This window comes from Catharus ustulatus, chromosome 2, assembly GCF_009819885.2.
Source record: "Catharus ustulatus isolate bCatUst1 chromosome 2, bCatUst1.pri.v2, whole genome shotgun sequence".
Classification (NCBI taxonomy): domain Eukaryota; kingdom Metazoa; phylum Chordata; class Aves; order Passeriformes; family Turdidae; genus Catharus; species Catharus ustulatus.
In genome coordinates this window covers 39,274-57,717 of record NC_046222.1, presented here as the reverse complement: position 1 = coordinate 57,717, position 18,444 = coordinate 39,274, and the positions used below count along the sequence as shown (strand labels likewise).

Genomic DNA, 18,444 nt, shown 5'->3' with positions numbered 1-18,444 from the left:
TTCCTACACAAAGGGATAATTTTTAACTCAGTGGCTAGTTGAAAGGGAAAATTTGAACATTTGTTTTATGTTATTGTGTAGAATTGCCATGTGATTCCAAAACTAACATCTCAAACCAGCAGTTAAGCAAAAACAAAAACAAAAACAAACAAAACCCAAACAAAACAAAACAAAAAACCACCTAACAAAAAAAAACCAAAACAAACAACAAAACAAACAAAACAAACCACCAAAGAATGAATTAGCAAGCATTTTAAAAGCCTTTTACATGTGAGAGGAATTTAATATGAGAAATGTAGTTTATCCAAGTATGTAATTCTGGTCTTTATATGTCATGGCTCCTTGCTTAGAAATTTTCAGGCTTGTGGAGCCAGACACAATTTTTAAAATTACAAACTGTATTTTTCTATTGCTGAGGAAGTAGTTTCTACAGAACCATGACCAGCATTTTGAACTGTATCGACACAAACTATATTAAAATGCATAACAGCACATTTGGGCTATTAATTATATATTAACTTTGTTCCACTGCACTCAACTGGCTTTTGGGAAGTTCTGCTCTGTTCAGTATGGGTAAGGTTTGCTTTCTGCCCTAGAGGCAGTTCCTTAAGCCTCCAACTGCCAGGAATATGCCGTGCTCGCTATGACACATAGAAAAGAGAGGAACGGCTCTTCTAAATAACTTCCTAACACCAGCGGGATGTCCTGGAGCACTAGAAAAGGTACAAGAGTGCAGTTTTCACAAAGAGAGAAGAACAGAGATTGCTTCCTCATCCTGACGGAAACAAGGATATTTTCCCGGCTCCTGCAGTCACTTCGCTTTGCAGTGATGCAGCACCCTCTCGGGGATCACGTCTGTGATTCCTGGGCGACAGCTGCTGCCTCTGCTCCCTGGGAAGGGACCCCCCTGATCCTAGGCTTGCCTCCTAGCAGAGAGAAGCGCAGCACTTGTTCGCTCCCTCAGGGCCCGACTCCAAGTCTCCAGGAGAAAGTGGGAACGTTTCCAGGGACTTCCACGCACTTTTGGTCAGGCCCTGGCCGATGCACGCAGCGCGTTCCCACCGCGCAGCGACAGCTCGGCTCCTCGTGTCCCTTCCCACGCGGCCCCTCCGGGAGCCCGCAGCCCTCTCCCCCTTGTGCCTTCTGGGCGGCACACGGGAGCGCTCGGCGGGGCGCAGGCTGGGGCACGGCCCCGCTGCGGGGTCACCAACACGGAGCGCTCCGGGGAACGCGCGGCTCCGGGCGGCGCTGGGGCCGGGACCCGCGGCCCCTGCCCGGACTGGGGGGTCCCCTCGGGGCACTGCGGGGTCTGACAGCCCCGCCAGCCCCCGCCCACGCCGTGCCCGCCCCCGCCCGGCCCCTCGCAGCTCCGCGGCCCCCCGCACACCCGGCAGCGCGTCGCTCGGTGCCCGCCCCGTACCTGAGAAGTCGGCGAGAGCCGCGACCTCCGCCCCGCACACAAGGACCACGCAGGACAGGAGGCGGAGGAGCCGCCCGGGCTCTACCTGTGCGCGGCGTGGCTGCAGCCCCGCATCCCCGTCTCTCATGGTGCGGGAGAGGGCGGCTCGGCCCGGGGGGGCAGCCCCGCTTCTTCACATGGTGCAGCCGGTCCCGGCTGGCGGTGCGGCCCCCCCCGGGCCGCCGGGCGCCCTCGGGGCTGCCCTTGCCCCGCGTGGGAGGGGAGGGAGAGGGCGGAGCAGCGCTGGCAGCGGCCGGCGCGGGCACTCGGGACGCGGGGCGGCGGCGAAGGGACGGGAAGGGACGGGAAGGGCCGGGAAGGGCCGCGGGCTCCCGGCGGCGCCGTGCCGGGCACTGCCCCCGGCGCGCATCGTGCGGCCGGCCTGACTCAGAGCCGGCTGCGCCTCGCCCGCCCTCCCCGGCTCTCCCCACCCCTCTGCGAGCGCTCCGCGCCTCCCTCCTGGCCGAGAGGCTCGATGTCGCCGTCTGCTCCCGCATTCTTGCTTGGCAGTGGACGGGGGATTGTCACGGACTCACACACACCGTGACCACATTTCCCCGCCTGTGTTTTTGCCGAGACAGGTGCTCCCCTCCCCATCACTCCCGGTCCCCCGCAGCCCAACTTCTCTGCGTTCCCTGCTCCAGACGCCGTCGGCCCTCCTGCCAGACTCTGCCAAGCCTGCTGCTCCAGCCCCGCTCCTGCCCTTACACCTCGGCTCACGGGTCTCTGAGGGAACCCAGCTGGCACCTACGCCTGGCAGGATCTCTGGGTGAGGGATTTCAGTGGGCAAAGCACTGACTTTTATGTTGCAAAAGGACCTTCTCTGTTTGCTCGCACTGGCCGTGCGTGACACCACCTCACCGCAGCCTCGCAGCTTTACGACGCTAGTTCAGCGTGCCTTGAGCTTGAAGTGTGTAGGCTTGGCTTAGAGTTTCACTGCGAAGTGAGGAAACCTCTTGAGGTTACTTTGAGAGAGTTCACGTTGTTCCCTGAAATCTTCTGTGATACAGAAAAGTGAACCAGTGAGAAGTTCAAACAAATTGTCATTACTACCTGCTGAACTACCTTCAAATGTAATTTGGTGCTTTTTTTAAGGTATGAGGGACTCAAGGGGATAAATTAGGACACTCATTTCCCAGTTCCTGTAAGAGCTGTCCTCAGGAAAGAGAGCTTAACACTGGAAATGGACCATGAAAACATCTTTTTTCCTGGGTCTGTGCTGGGGCATAAAGCGGGTAAATATGAATATCCAGCTGTTTACATCCTGCCATGCATTTCCACACTGATCTTTCTCCAGAAAAAAAACCCAAACATGAGTGAGTAGGGGAAAGATGATGGAACCAAACTAATTGTGTTAAACCTATTCCTCTCCCTCTGTTCCAACTGAAGTTGGAATGCATCCAGATTTGAATTTCCAAAGTTTGGCACCTCTTTTCAGAGGTTACACTGAACTTTGACCAACTTGGTCTTCATCTCTGAATATGAATCCTTTTGTTCCTCACCCTCTCCCTCTTCACACACAGAAAAACAACCGGGTAGCACACAGATATTAGACTGTGCTCCCTTAGTCTTGGCCAGATAACAGCGGAACAGGTTTCGCTTGAACCATCTGAGGTCAGGGACATTCCATCAGGTGTTACCGAACTCAGATAAATGGGATCAAAGATGCCGAAATAACAGTATAAAGTCACTCTGAAACATCTGCAGCTGCAAACACGGTTGGGGAGAGAGAACAGTAGCTCTGCAGGTGAAGCCCTGGCTGTTTCAGACAAGGACAGTGTTTGCCTCTGACCTCAGCCAGTTACCCTCTGCCTTACCTGATCATTTAATCTGACACTTCATGCACTTGCTGTCTCAGGTCACTCCCACCAAAGGCAGAAATGATTGCTGGGGAAAAAGCAGCACAGAAAGTATTTGAAGGCCATACTTGGATCCTCTAGAATGGTGTTCAGATGATTAGGGTGAACTTGCCTATCTATCCCAACTTCCTAGCTGCCATAACTAGGTATCTGCTGTAACTTCAGGTGAGTGCAATCAGACCATCTGTGGCTTCAGGATGCCAAACCTCCACTCCCTATACAGCCAACAGAGAGATTTCTCACGTCCATGCCACCTGCTACAGCTCTAACGGGAAGTGTTTCACCTCCTTCTCTCACATCTGCTCATTAATCCCTGGAACGCAGATGTCAATCAGGGCTGCTCAGTCTGTTGTGAGTGACCTGATGACCATTTGTGAATCTTCTCTTGCCAGTGAGATAACATAGCTTTTTCTAGCCTGGTGCTGTAAGCAAAAGACCATCCCCAAGTGCAGGAATGAGCCTGGTATGATTTTGGCCCTATGTGGGTATAGCCCAAAGGCAAAGGCAGTTTCCAAATGGAGTGACTGAACTGGGAGAGCTTCGAAAAGTCGGCAGCCTCCAGGGAGGTGAAGCAGCGAGGGTTGAATGACAGCACAAGAGGCAGCGGGGTGCTCGTGCTTGTTCACATCTGCCTTCAAGGAAAACCTTCCTATGGAGGAGGAAAACTTGATGGACACTGTGGCTGTCAGGAGTTGAAGACATGCTTTCAGTAGAATGGCACTGATATTCTTTAATAAATATTTTTTTTTCTTTTCCCTCTGAATGGGGACTACATTGCTAACCTAAAACCAAGTAACCCGAAATATAAAAAGTATTCTTGTGAATCTCCGTTATTCTTTGTGATGAGCAGTAAAACACAAAGGCAGGAAAGGAGAAAGAGTTTATCATGATGTGCAGAATGTGTCTCTTTGCTGCAGCCTTGAAAGCAGCTCCTACAAGCTGGCAATGCTCCTTTGCTGGAAGACAATATAACTGATCCAGACATGTTCAGCATGTGGAATTACAGAATCTCAGCCTTGTCCTTTCCTCACAAGCAACAGGAAATAGATTCCCTTTTTTCCCTAAAGAAAAAAATCACATGAAAGTCCAGAAACTAGAATCCAGGAGAGAGATCAAGTCTGCTTCAGACAGTTTCTCTCTTTTGGACTTGGGGAGAAAATGAATAATTTCACAGTGCCAGAAATGCAGAAATAGTGTTGTTATGTGAAAGCTTTGCAAAAGCAAGGCCAAAATCTGAGCACTTAACTTCTTTTTCTCCATATTATTAATTTTTTCCCTGAACTTCAGCCAAACTGCCAATTCAAAGTTCATATCAGGGCTTGGTGTATGCCAATTCCAATAAAATTAGTGTTGCCAGTTAAGAGCTAAACAATGTGAAATAAAAGAAGGTGATTGTGGGGAAAGGAATGTGAAGTAATGTAGACAGTTGAGTTAGATGGCCTATTTCTATTTGTGAAAAAAACCTCTAGATCTGTTATACAATAACAAAAATTATCAGAAAAATATCTCAGAAATGCTTTTTCACACACACAGGCACACACACATATGTGTCTGTGTACACTTCTCTCTACTATATCCCCTACTGCTTTGTCTTCCTGCTTTCTCCCCTATAATCTTTTTAAGAGCTGATGGTTGTCATTTTCATTCTATTCTCCCAGAATAAAGTTTCCAAGAAGTTCCCTAATTTGGATTTTGAGGATTAAAACAAAAAAATAAATAAAATTTAGGAACAAACCCCCCAGGCTTTTCCCACATTTTTAAAAGCTTTATATTCCTGCATTCTGACACAGGCAGAATCTACAGGACAGTTCAAACAAGTGGGTTGCTATCCTCTCTCTGTTTCTATGGAAATGAGTGTCAGACCAATGAAAACAAAGCACATACTTTACAGTAATCACTATATGGTGATTATTTAAAATAACAAGAGCACGTTTTTCCCAATCCAACCTCTATTTCTATGGATACAAGCTGAAAATAGTTTTAGAGAAGCCTGTTTGCTTTTTTTTTTTCTAATTCTCTGTGTTTTGGATGCTGTAAGTTCTCACAAGGTACTATGGATAATGAAATCTAACAAGACCTTCAAGTGTGCTGTAATTTGTACTTGAGAGGACCAGTTCTGTGAGCCAGAGCTAGGAAACATTCTGGTGTGTGTATACAGAAGTTTGAATGAACACTGAGTGCAGTACTCCACCTAGCAGATTTAGAAGGAGGGGAAATATTTACTGGTTTCTGCTGTTTTTTTGACTTGCTTCAGAGAGAGCAAACTCAGCTAAACAAGTTTTGAGTTTTGTGGTCATTTTGTGCTCCTTGGCCAAACTACTCATAGCACCATAGAGACCCTGACCACTTCACAAGACAGAAGATGTGACCCATGAAGTTTGTAAAGCCAATTTCATGTTTTATTTGGAATGAGACCTCACTCCATTTCCCCAACAGACACAGCAGAAAGCCCCCACTCCTCACCCTCCTGAACGCTGCCAGTCTTGCTGGCACTTCTCCTGTACACAGATTATTTTTTCTAACAGTGCACATGGCACTTGTATAGACATGAAGTAGGAGGCATGTCCCATCTTACAGAGCTTACTGCTGGAAACAAGAGAAAACATGACCTAAGGAGGAGGCAGAACAAATGTACCAAGGAAAAGGTCCTGGCTTTGTTGCTCTTTCCCTCTTAAAGCATCCAAGTGGTCCCTGGTCACTTCCTGACACGGCGCTTCAAAGGCACGCTGGGGAGGACTATGTGTCTTGCCTCTCCGTCTAGGAAGGACATTAGGACCGAGCTGCTGGGTGGACCATGGTCTGGAAATCAACCTCTTTGTGAAAGTGATTCATTATGGTTTTATGAGGCTGCCTTCGATGGCTTGCTCTCACTGTTCCCCTTTAGTAAGTATTTAAGCTAAGATCTTCCAAAATGACTAATGATTATGTACTTGAAATTCAAGACTGAAGCTTTTTTAAAGCCACAGAATCAATGTCAAAACACTGAAAAAACTGTGGCTTTTCCAAGAGCCTTGGAAAAAATCAAGCTTCAAGGTCTCCCAAGTTAGGTATGCAAAGGCATGGAAAACTGGTAGTGTTTTGGAAAAGAGCAGCCCATATCCATACCTGATCAGTGAAAGTTAATAATTTTGAGATCCAGACCTCAGGCTAATTCATCCTGAGCACTGTGAAATTAGAAGGAAATGATGAAATTTGAAAATTGCTAAATTCTGTGACTCAGTGACTACGTTAAACTAACTCAGACTGGATGATGCTTGAAGATTATTCTACATGTAGGAGGTGGGAAGGACTTCAGTACACAGAAGATACCCCGAATATTGCAGTAGGTACTCGGAGGTGCTTTCAGCATATGCCTCCTCTAGCTCTTCCCAGCCTGCTCATTGATCTCCCCACTTTTCTGTCCTCTTCCCTTCTTTCCTGATCTTTCCACCCTTCTTCAGCACCTGGGCACGGAGCCCAGTTCCAGACTCACCCCATGCTCTGACTCTAACCCCTGATGCTCATAATGCCTTGTTGGCAGATCCTTCCATATTGACAGGCTCTAATATTCCTCATGGGAGGAAGATAAATTGCCATTAGTCAGGCCGAAAATGCAGTTCTTGCACTCCAGCTGAAATAACTGTGGGATTGGAGAAGGAGGAAGAAGAGGTGGGGAAGTGATTTTGTTTTACAGCATCTAGACTAAACAAGGTTGAGGCTTTACTTCAGCCTTGCCAGCCCACTCATCTCCTGGGCCGATACACTGCCTTTGCATATCACCTGGACTGCTCAATGCCACACTTCTGGAATTCAAGCTCTGCGATGACTGCATGTCAGCTAGCATACAGGGTTGATCTGAGCAGGGATCATGGGACTACGGGGCACAGGGCATTCAGACATGATGACAAAGAAGTGACAGTGTTGGGAATATTCCCTTCTGAGGAGGCTGTGCTGAGGAGGAGGTCCTGAGAGCCCATCTCTGGGCAGCATCCGCCCTCTCTCCTGTGATCCCATGCCTATGCCTCAGGGTGTCAAAGGCTGGAAAGCAGGAAGATTTGACAAAGAGCTCGATATCACACCAGGAATTTTGGGGAAAACTGGAGGAAACTTTTCCATGGAATAATTGAGTAAACTAAGACCAAACACTGAGAATTGCAGATGCGATTTTGGGTTAATTCCATTTCTGTAGGAGAATAGTTTGTAAGGACAGTGCAGGAGGAAATCTTTCCTGATGAATTACAGCTGTGCTGATTACCGAGGAGTGGAAACAGTCTTGCCTGCCCAGTGAGGATGGGGGTCATAAAAGAGTGGGTCAGCGGGTCGAGTTGCAGAGTTTGCAGTAGTTTGGGATGGAGTGTGCTGGCTGTGCTGTGAGGAGGAAGGGATGTGGTTGTGTGAGGGACAGACAGGTAAGAAGATGCTGTGTGAGGAGCAAACAGGGTTAGATGACTGGCAAAGGGACAGGTTGGGGTTAGTCAGTCATGCACAAGGAAGAAGGAAACTTGCAGAGAGGAGAGAAGGAGTCAGAGCTGTGTGAAGCTCCTCATTAGCTATGAGGAAAAGTCAGTGCTGTGAGGAGCTGCCTATGAGGAAAGGAGCCAGAGTTACCTGAGAGAAGTCTGTGGAGAGAAAGCATGAGAAGTTTTTTATTGAAAGACTGGTGTTGGGTCCAGTCACGTCTGTCTTGACATAATTACTACACATTTCCTCTGAATGCTTTCTATAGTTGATTTAGACATAAAATGAAAAATTTCTTTTAAGAAATTAATCCATTTCTCACCAAATTACTGTAGGGGATCACAACTTAGAGATGGCCTGGAAATGAAACTGCCACAGGGGTTACTGTAACTGGGGCTCAAACACCCAAACACCAGTGAGTTTAAAGGACAGATTTGGGCTGTACAGCTGGGCTCATGCACAGGTCTGTCAGCAGTCCTACCCAGGGGTAGTCCCTCACCTGCAGGGAGAGGTTGTAGGCCTGGAGATCAGGCTGAGTTTAGGAAAGGTCATGAGGACATGGTTAGAGAATGACATAAATGCATAGCAAGAGACTTAACCTTGAGGGGTGGTAAGTATTAGCTATAGAACAGCAAGCATGTACAGCTAAAAGCTGGAGATAGGGGCTCTCTGAGAAGGACAGGACTGTTTAAAGCAGAAGTCAGAAAAGAAGCCTCGGTGAAGCTTTTGCGTTAGAAATGGCCTCATCTGCCAAATCAGATTTTTGTCTTCAGGATTGCATGAGTGAGGGAAAAGGTTCAAGTTCGGGAGGCAAAGGCAAGTTAGGCAGGACTGCAGGGCTGGGGCTCGGCTGTTTGCAGACTGGTCAGGGTAGTAAAGGCTTCAGAGGTCGTAACTGCGGCAGGAAAGGGTCACTGACTCAATCACTCTTGTATCTAGAACTGTCCCTTGAACAAGGCAGAGAGCCAATGTTCATGCAAGCGACCAAGAATTCTTTTTCAGACTTGAAAATGTCAGAGGGGCAGTGTGTAACTTGGATATGATGATATGTTCATCTGGCAAGAATCACAGAAAATATTGTGGTTTGCTGAAAACTGGGCAGCTCAGAAGTTACTCCTTGACTCATTCGCTGCTCCCATCTGTTGCACACATAAGCACAACAGAGCAGACGAAATTTATCTGAGCCTGAGGTCTTTGACTGGCCCTCCGTAAATGCTGCTTGCCAAAAAAATGATATGGGGGAGGGAAATTGTCAGATAAAATAGGGAAAGAAAAGGACATGTGCTTCAAAGTGCACTTCAGCAGAACATGGAAGTGAAACCAGCAGTCTGCTTCCCCAGCCTCCTGGAACAGCTCCTCTAACAGCTGCACAGGCAGTGAGGGGAGAGAATAATTGACCTTAAAAATAATTTTCAGTAGCGTTCTGCAGTACTTTTAGAAAGACTAGAAGTACGAAATATGGTGTGATGACAACTATCAGGCCTGTTAGTCTGGTAACTGGGACTTTTACCTTGAAGATCTCAGTACGGGTACTTTGAGCTGTTTAAAAGCTGTGTTCAAAATTTATTTTTTCGTGGTTCTACTAGCTCTTGCCTTCCTTTTCATCCCCTCAGTAACACAGCAACTCCCTCTTGAGACTGTTACTTACTTTCCATATTATGTGCCTACCAATTTCTGGAATTGCAAGTATATTTGGACACCAGGATACATTTAAGTGTCAAAAAAGCTGTAAAGCTACAACAAAGGATTCCCATCACCCAGAAGAAACACCAAAAATGTTGTATGGAAGTCTCTACCTCTGCATAGAATTTGCTATACTAAGGTTCCAAATGGAACTGCCATCTAAACAAGCAGAAAAACAGTTGGACTGTGGTGAGTTAAGTTTAAATATTGCTAGAAATAGGAATTATTAGCAGAGCTTGGAGCATGGTGTCACTAGCAGCAGTAAGATGCTTTTAGCTTTGTTCTCATAAATTACTTGTAAAAAGCCCTTGTATCTAATTTGTAGCAATTAATATTTTCCCATTTCCTTTTTTCCCCCCAGTCTCAGGTACTCCTTTTATTTTACCCTCTTCTGTCTTCTAACATTACCTTCTTTTATTTTGTTCTGCCATGTGTTCTCAAAACACGGCAGTATCTTCCATCAATGTCAAAGTATTTGTTCATTCTGTCTTAGAATGGCTGAGAACGTTGCCCTTCTCTGGACCACCTTTTTTATTTTTAAATTTTTAAAAATTTTTTTATAAAACTGTATTTTGCTAAAAAAACCCCAACAAGCCAGTTTGAAAAAGCCAAAAAGCCGAGGAAGATACGAACGTTGCCTTTAATATTTGCACATATGATAAAAAGTTCAGTTTGGGTTTGCACAGATCTTTATTTTCATTTCTTCTTCCTGAAATAATATCCCGTGTTTTCCACTACTGTTTTAACTGTTGTCATTCTGTATGCAACAGTTTATTGGAATAAGGTTTTTTCCATTTCTCCTTATCAGTGTACTTGTCCTGGAATAACTCTTGCTGAAAGCAAGGGAAGAGCTTAAATTTTAATAAATCTCAGCCCGCCCTCTGGCAGGGGGAAGCCATTCCCCCTTGGTCTGTCACTCGCAAATAGTCCCTCTCTTACCTTTCCTGTGGACTCCTTCAGGTACTGGGAAGGCACAGTTAGGTCACCCCGAAGCCTTTCCCTTTCCCGGAAAAAGGAGTATCTGAGGATGTTCTCTCCTCTCCCTGCTCTTCCCGGCACTCCGCGCTTTCCCCCTCCCGCTCCGGAGTTTAAACCGCGTTGATTCAGGAGCGCAGGGGCTGCAGTCCTGGGAGGCTGGGATGACCAAAACCTGCTTGGCCTTGCAAGCGGCGATGGATGATGGACCGCTGCAGATGGGATATTGGGAAGGAATTGCCGGCTGGGAGGGAGGGCAGGCCCTGGCACAGGCCGGCTGTGGCTCCCCCTGGATCCCTGGCAGTGCCCGAGGCCAAGGGCTTGGAGCAATCTGGGCTGGTGGAAGGGGGTGGGAACGGATGGTGGAACGAGATGATGGTTACGGTCCCTCCCAAACCATTCCAAGACAACTACTTTTAACTCTTTTTGCGCTCCCTGGGCACCGGCGACTGCGAAAGCCTTCCCGCGGGGCCGGGCCGGGGCCGCGGAAGCTCCCGGGGGCTGGTCCCAATCCGCCCGCCCCTTCCTGCGGGAGCAAAGAAGGTTCCGGGGCGGGGTCGGGCCGCGTGGATCGGGCATGGCCGGGAAGCGGAGCGGGGAGCCCGGGGAATCGAGCGGAGAGCCTGCGGCCAAGCGCGCCTGTGGCCCGCGGGACGAGGAGTTCAATGGCGCCCGCTTCAAGGCGATGCTGCGGGACCCGGCGGCCGCCGCCAAGGGTGAGGGGCTCTGCAGGGCGGGAAAGGCCCGGGGCTGAGGGACTGGGGCCGCCGGGGCTGAGGGGCTCTGCAGGGCGGGAAAGACCCGGGCTGAGGGGCCGTGGGCCCCCGGGGGGGCTGAGGGGCCGGTAGCGGTGCTGCTGCTGCCGAGGATGGCACGGCCCGGCCCGGCCCGGCCCCTCAGTGTCCCGCCCGGAGCGGGCCCCACATGTGGCGCTGGTGCCGCGTGTGACGCTTTGGCTTTGCAGGGCTGGAGACCTTCGTGTCCGTCGCCAAGACGCTGCCATCGCCCCAAGTGTACGATGTCGTGGAGGGATACGTGAAAATTTCAATGGAGTGTGCTGAGATATTCAAGCTTCTCGATGGAGAACGGAAGCCTGAAAGTGAGGTAAGTTGGACATGGGGTTGTCATTCAGGGACTGGCGGCTACAATCCCAGCAATCCCACCGAGGGGAAGAGCCAGCGAAAGGTCACTGAGGAATGGTCACAGCTCCCAAGGCTGCCAGAGCTCCAGGGGCGTTTGGACTACGGTCTCAGGGGTGCCCAGGGTGGGATTGTTGGGTTGTCTGTGCAGGGCCAGGAGTTGGACTGGATGATCCTTGGGAGTCCCTTCCAGCTCAGGATTTTCTGTGGTTCTGTGAAGAAATGATTTGTGGTGTAAGTAACTCTGATAATTTAATATGTTTTTTGTTTGTTTTGGGGTTTTTATCCTGAAAGTTGCAGTGACAGAAGCACCTACGAATTGGCAGATGCTCTTTTCAGTTTGTAGGTGTTCCTGGATTTAATGACACACAGAACCAATAGTCCTGTCCAAATCAAGCTGTTAAGGTTCTTTAAATGTTCTCAAAACACCTTGTAGGAAATAAGGGGATCAACAGAAGCAGTTAAGAAAGCAAAACATAAGTAAGCTAATGAAAGGAAATATTTTCTCTAGGAAGCCACTGGTAAAGTTGACCTCATTTTTCTTACTTCAGCTGAACACAATTTATCTTCGTCAGACTGTGATCAATGAGCAAAGAGTTAACGAGTTTTCACTGTGAATCCTGGTGCAGCATTGCTAACTGCTTACAACATAGTATTGCATTGCGTGGCTTTTTAACCATCACTTGCTGCTTTTTGCCTTTCAGTATCATTTTTGTCTGTGTAATGACAACCTGTGTCGTGTTCAGTGACAACCTTTGCTCATATCCTGTTGCTGACAGGGGCTGATGTTTGTAATGGATGAAGCCCCAGTGCTGTATGGATTCTGGATCCTTCTGGAAGGAATTAATTGCAAGACTGAAACAGCCCCTGTATTTTTTCCTGACACTTTTCATTTTTTGTTGTCCACTTGGGAGCAATTGTCCCTTGAAGCGCTGATATCTTGAAACTACATGCTCTCAGAAGTGATCTTTTCAAAGAGGAAGCATTCATTAGGGAGAGAATCTAGAAGTTAATGTCACTTTGATATGTGGAAGCTTTCCTCTTGGAGTGGGGCTACTCTTTTTATTAGTGGTGGTTATTACTCTTTGTGCAACTAATAATTTCAAGTTGGGTATTAACTTACTTTTCTATCCTGCAGATGCTGTTAGTCTTTCAAGCTCTAGAAGCCATTTTACTGAGGACAGCCAGCGACCTCTCACATTTTTCTGTCGTGGGAATGAACATTGTCAAAAAGTTGATTCATTCCTACATGAAACTCGTCTATGCTGCTTTGTATTCTGAAAATTACAGGTAAGTCGTCTTGGTGCTCTGGTGGAGAATCTCTGTCAGTTGGTCTGGAGGGACTGTACTAGACATTGCAAAATTCCTCTTGACTTATTGCTAATAATCCACTTTTATTTAATAATCCTTCTCCAGTTGTCATAAAATAATTGCCTGTGGAAGTCTTTGCGAAATGGAATCTCTGATACATCAAACAATCCAGTGCTGTGGGATACTTTCCTGAAACTGTAGTTTTCATGTAGTTGGGCCTGTCCTAGTGAGAGCTAACATGGATAGTACCTTGAGTCCTTGAGTTATTTTAATGCTACTTGATTTTTAAGGTGAAGTGTACTGTGTGTAACAGGGCTGGGCAGTCTTCCTGTGATGGTGTCAAGAGCTGCTCTTGAGTGCTTTATTTCCCTGTATTTTTTGGAGTCAGGTTTCCATGTTCATAATGCATTTTTCTCTTTCAGACTGGTTTTTCTTCTGTAATTTTTCTAGTCACTTAAATCTGAGGTCATTTTAGGTTGCTAGGTAACTGTGTTATCTAGTCCAGACCAAACAGTTTCTCGTGCTCGTGTGGAATAGGGGAAAGAAGTTGCAAATGCTAGTGATGTTTCAGTACAAACCTGGGAGGAAGAGGAAAGCAGAGAAAAAAAAAAAACAGCCTGAAATTGGCTTGTCCAAGGCAAATGACTTATCTTTCAGTCTTTGAGCAGAATTAGAAGAGTTTTCTCTGCTTTCCCAGTTCATACAACTGTGCTTCCTGCACTGTGCAGTTGATCCTATCGCAGCAGGCATTTTAACTGGACAGAGAGTCTCAAACAGGTATACTGGAAACAAGTTTTGAAGCTGTGCAAGATCTGCACTTCTGATGAAGTGTTTGAAGATTGAAGGTTCTGGAGAAATCCTTCTGGAGCCTGCACAAAGGAGGCTGAAGATTTCTGATGGGAGATGCTCTGCATTTTCTGTGCAACCTCTTTGATGTGCAGAAGGGTTTTACTTGTGTGTCCCATCAAGCAGATGTGATCTCTGCTGGAATCACATGGCTTTTTACAGATTGTCCATGACAGAATCATGATGGACAGGTTACAAACCTGTTCATGGTGGTGGCTGTTCAGATGGTGGAGGTCCTGTGCACAGGGGCCCCGACGCATTCCTGTTGAAATAAATTGCAAATCTCTATAAATGTAGGAGTTTGAAGAATCAGAGAATAACTAAGGGTTGTCTAGTCCAACCCCAGTGCTGTGATTGTTAATTTTGGCTCTTTCTGCCTTTGGAACTACTTTATAAAGGGAATATCCAGCCTCACATTACAGCTTAATTTTGGGAAAGAAGATAAAAAGGCATTTCCTTCTCCCTTCTTCCCTCGTTCCTCTTTCCCAGCTGCTGTTATTACTGCCTAAAATAATTACTTGGATAATTTAACTTCCCTGCTATTTTCTCTTTTAAGTTTTAATCTCTTGGTTTGGTGGTTTGTGTAACATCATCCTGGAAGTGACCTGCAGGTTTACCTGTGCTTTGTCTTTTCAGGATGAGCCGAGGGTGCCTCACGCTGTTGTCAGCAATGGTGGCTCAGGGCCCGGATTCAGCAAGGGATGTGTATAGCCATTTCGATTTCAATAACAAATACCTGCCTGGATTGTTGAGAAAAGGATTTAAGAAGGTAATTAAGGTGCTGCATGCCATGGAATGCTATGCCATGCCTCCACCAGCTATTTTACCTAACTATTTAGACCAAAGTTGTTGCCAGCGTTTGCTGTATTTTCATCTGCGAGAACTTAACTCTCCCTTCCCGTCCTTCATCAGCTGAAGTCCTTGATTGTTCCTAACTGGGCACAGAAAATACCTCGTGTTTCCAACAAGCTGTGGAAAAATATTAGTGTACAGTTTCTTTGAACTGCCCTTCTAGTGTCTAAAACAGTGAAAGTGATAGTAAACTCCTGAAAAGTAGTCAGCCTTTTTGCAGTTTGGTCCCACTGAAATTGATGGAAGTTGGAGAGGGGATATTGCCCAGTACTAATACAGAGTAACTGCATTTGAAAACATAAGAGTTCTAAATAATCTCTAGCTGGAAATCCTTAAGAATATATGAGTGTGGAGGAAAAGTCACTTCTCTTTTTCCAGACAAAACTATCTCTTGTTATCCCTGCTTGGTAAATATAGTCAGGATTGACCCAAACCAGTGCTTTAGAACAAGAATGTTTATGTAGCATTCCAAATGCAAGGGTATAATAAATCCAGTATTGTTTGCAATGTTGACATTGCAATGTTTCTGGATTTTAAAGCTTAGTTGCAGAGTGAATGTGTACGTTTGTGTTGGATTTGTGCCATCTGAGATGAAAATTCAGTCTTTTTCTTTATGAAGCAATCAAGTGGAAGGCAAAAAACCAAAGACATCTCTTTTTTTTCCCTGGAACCACCTTTTGTAGTTCCGGAATTGTCAGATTCCATGGGTTTTGACCTCACTGCAGGAGTTGTCTGGAGGAGTACCTCCACCCTTGATTTTACATGCTTGAGTGTAGTCTTTTGACCACAAGTTGCTTAAATACATGAGTAAGGTACAAGGAAACAAGCATCCAAAAGGTCTGGCTGTTGTACAGCTTTCAGTGAAATTATATTACAATTGACTATCAGAGGTGAGTTTTTAACACAAATATACCAGGCCCAAAGCTTACAGCAAAATCCTGTTTCTCTTTATTTCTTCTTTCAACCCTTTGATGAGTCCCTGCCACCTTATCTTTTGCCTACGCAGAATCTTGTTTTAGGCTTCTTTACATACAGCTTAATTTTGCACAGCAGGTTTAAAAATTATTGCAAATCATGGTGGAACTCTGTCAGGGAATGTCATGATGGAACAAGGGGCGCCTTTTTATTTGAAAGAGGGTATATTTGCATTAGATACTGGGAGGAGATTCTTGGCCATGAGGCTGATGCAACACAGTCCAGCACAGGGTGCCTGGAGAAGCTGTCGCTGTCCCATCTCTGGAAGTGTCCAAGGGCAGGTGGGACAGGACTTGGAGCAATCTGGGTTAGTGGAAGGTGTCCTGCCTATGGCAGGGTGTGGAATGAGGTTATCCTTAAGATCCATTCCAACTCAAACCATTCTGTGAGTCACTGTTCATATCCTGTGGTGCTGTTACATCAGGCTGCTTCTGCTGTGCCTGAGTTGGTAGTTTTAAATTTGCCTCTCTTTCGGGTCGTTTTGAGAACTGACAAAGCAATGCACAGGTGAGGAAGCTGAGTGATGAAATTGGCATGAAGCTGCTGTTAACGTTTCCTTTTTCTTTAAATCTGTGGCCTGGTCTCATACACTGAGAAGTGAAAAGCACGCGAACTAGTACATTTTCCTTTTTACGAAAAAGTGATCTGCTTCATGGAAGAAGTTTTTTAGCTGAATGCACTGTATGTATTGCATGGGAAATGTGCGTCTGTGGCTGTGCGTGCAATCTTTTGCTAGAAGTTGTTTCACTGAGCCGTTTGTGGCTCTTGCAGGGATCATCAACAGCTGCAGTATCGGTTCTGCAATTGGGTACAAGGTGCGTGCTAACAAGAGTTTTTTATTTTGTCTTTACCCTGCTGTTTCCAGGGAAGAGCACGTGTCCCCATGGCCTGTATCAGTTTGCTCTGTCCTTTCTCATTGCTGGTGACAATGCACTCTTGGCACAGCTGCTGGAGTTGAAAGGTACTTCATAATTGCTTGTTGGGTTTTTGTTTTTAAGGCACAGACATTTATCGGTGATAATGAATGTGACCTAATGAGAAATGGGCACCACGTAGAGAGCACAAATAAGAAGCAAAAATCTATTTTTTTCATCTTATTGCCTGAAAAGCTATGAACTTCTTTGATAGTGTAGTAAACAAGCCTCTTCTGCCTGAGAACAATATGCTGTCTGCTAAACCTTTGCAAAAATAGAAAGTCTTTGGTGACAGAGATTAACAGAAAGTCAGTCTACTATGAAAGTTTGAGTCAGTAAACAGAAAGGAAACGAATGGCCTCCAGCCTTGCTCATAAGCCTTGCTCAGTGGATGTGTTGCATTAGTTTTCTTTTGAAAAGGGTGTACTTGAATTGCCTTTCTTTGCCCTGCGAATTGTGACCCTTGGTAAAATTATGAGAGAATTATTCAGAAGGGATCCAGAAAGGGTGTTTAAAAAAAAAAAGTCCTTATGCCCTTAGCTGGCAGCAGGTCATTTCTCCTTTGGTGGGGGGACTGAGAATTAGCTGTAATTATTTACTTCTCTTGCTCCTGCTCTCCCGGGGCTGCTGGTTTCCTTTAGGTGCTGGAAATGGTTTCCTTCCTTCAGGCTGGGGACTGCACACCTCAGCCCAGTCAGGACAGCTGGCTTTCACTGCCTTGCAAGAACCCCAAGGTCTTCCAGGGGAGCCAAAAGATGATGCATGTGGTTGGAGCTGGAGCCTCTGAACATTTGAGAATCACTCAGTGAAATAAATACGAGTGCTTCAGTGGGAAGGATATGAATTTACTTGGATTTTTAGCATGGCATTTCAGGGCCCAAAGTGTATTTGAAGGTGACAGATGCTGTAGCAGTGTTAATCAGCAAGTTGGCAAATTGGGCAGGTCAAGAGCAGAGTAGGTTTGGCAGCATGGCTTGCTCATCACTGTAGTCACATCATCCTTCTGAGCTCTGATTGCTGCCTTTTGGAATTCCTCCTGGAATACAACAGCCAGATAAACAATGTGACGTGGAAGAGGAATGGGTATGAATTTCTTGAAGCCTTTCAGTATGAAAAGAGCTTTCACATTTTAACTTAAATTTGAAATGTTCTCTTAGATTTCATTCCAGATATTCTTCGCTCTGAAATAAAGGAAGACAGAGTTTCTACTGTCAATCTTCTACTTTCCACACTGAGAACTAAGGTATGATACAGCCTTGAAACTGTGTTGTCCGATGTTTTCTGTTTTCCTCCCTGCTGGAAAGGGTTCTGCAGTGATTTCTCACGCACCGTTCAGTTCTCAGGGCTGCTGGCAGCGTGCTGCTGCAGCGTGTGTGACTGGTAACGTGTGCAGGAGGTTGGTAGCTTGGCTAGATTACTGTGTCAGGGTTGAAAACAGGGCGGCAGGAGTTGCTGAAAGATGTGGGAGTTGTGGTTGCTGTCTTTCCTGTGCTCTGTCCCCTTCTGAGCCCTGCCTCTTCCCTGGGATGCGCTTGTTGCTTGTGCAGCTGGCTGCACCTGAGATGTGTTTTGGTTTATTTCTTTAAAATGTTTTTAACTCCAGTATCTACGATTTTTTAATGTCTGCTCTGAACTACTGTAGCGATGTTGCATAAGCTGTTGGATGAACAGTTGAGAGAATGAAGGAAAAATAGTTTCAAATTTCAAGTGTTGCCATAGGAGCCTTCCTGAGCCTCGGGCTGTTCACTAATGACCAGTTAAAGCCAAAAATGTTTTTTCATTTTGCTGTTGCAAAAGGATAAAGAGCATAAAAAAGCTACCATTTACATGTAAAATAAACCTCCTTGAAACTTTCTTGTTAAAGGAAGCTTTTCCTGAGTGGGTATCATACATCATGAGCTGTTAGGTTATTGGTGGACCTCAGCACACCATATGACTTTCAGCGTAGCAAGAAAAACGAGAAATAAAACAAAGCCAGCAGTAAAACACAGCAG

At 46.2% G+C, this 18,444-nt stretch overlaps 2 protein-coding genes across 3 annotated transcripts in view; one reads left to right on the top strand and one right to left on the bottom strand.

The window, feature by feature from the left end:
- Positions 1-10,897, bottom strand: part of EVA1C (eva-1 homolog C) — a 45,635-nt gene extending 34,738 nt beyond the window's left edge. The window contains exon 1 of one of the 2 annotated variants that reach the window (XM_033084503.1): positions 10,378-10,897. Coding sequence is in view for 1 of the 2 variants with exons in the window: in XM_033084496.1 (XP_032940387.1) it covers positions 1,421-1,547 (127 nt within the window). In the remaining variant the exon portion in view is untranslated. Of the gene's footprint in view, positions 1-1,420; positions 1,643-10,377 lie in introns of those variants that run through there. The other variant, XM_033084496.1, reaches the window with a different exon arrangement.
- Positions 10,898-10,954: 57 nt separating this feature from the next.
- The window catches only part of URB1 (URB1 ribosome biogenesis homolog), a 44,769-nt gene continuing 37,279 nt past the window's right edge, over positions 10,955-18,444 (top strand). The window contains 7 exon segments of the mRNA XM_033084652.2: positions 10,955-11,129; positions 11,378-11,517; positions 12,691-12,842; positions 14,346-14,478; positions 16,402-16,423; positions 16,426-16,497; positions 17,608-17,693. Coding sequence (XP_032940543.1) covers positions 10,991-11,129; positions 11,378-11,517; positions 12,691-12,842; positions 14,346-14,478; positions 16,402-16,423; positions 16,426-16,497; positions 17,608-17,693 — 744 coding nt within the window. The 5' untranslated portion in view covers positions 10,955-10,990.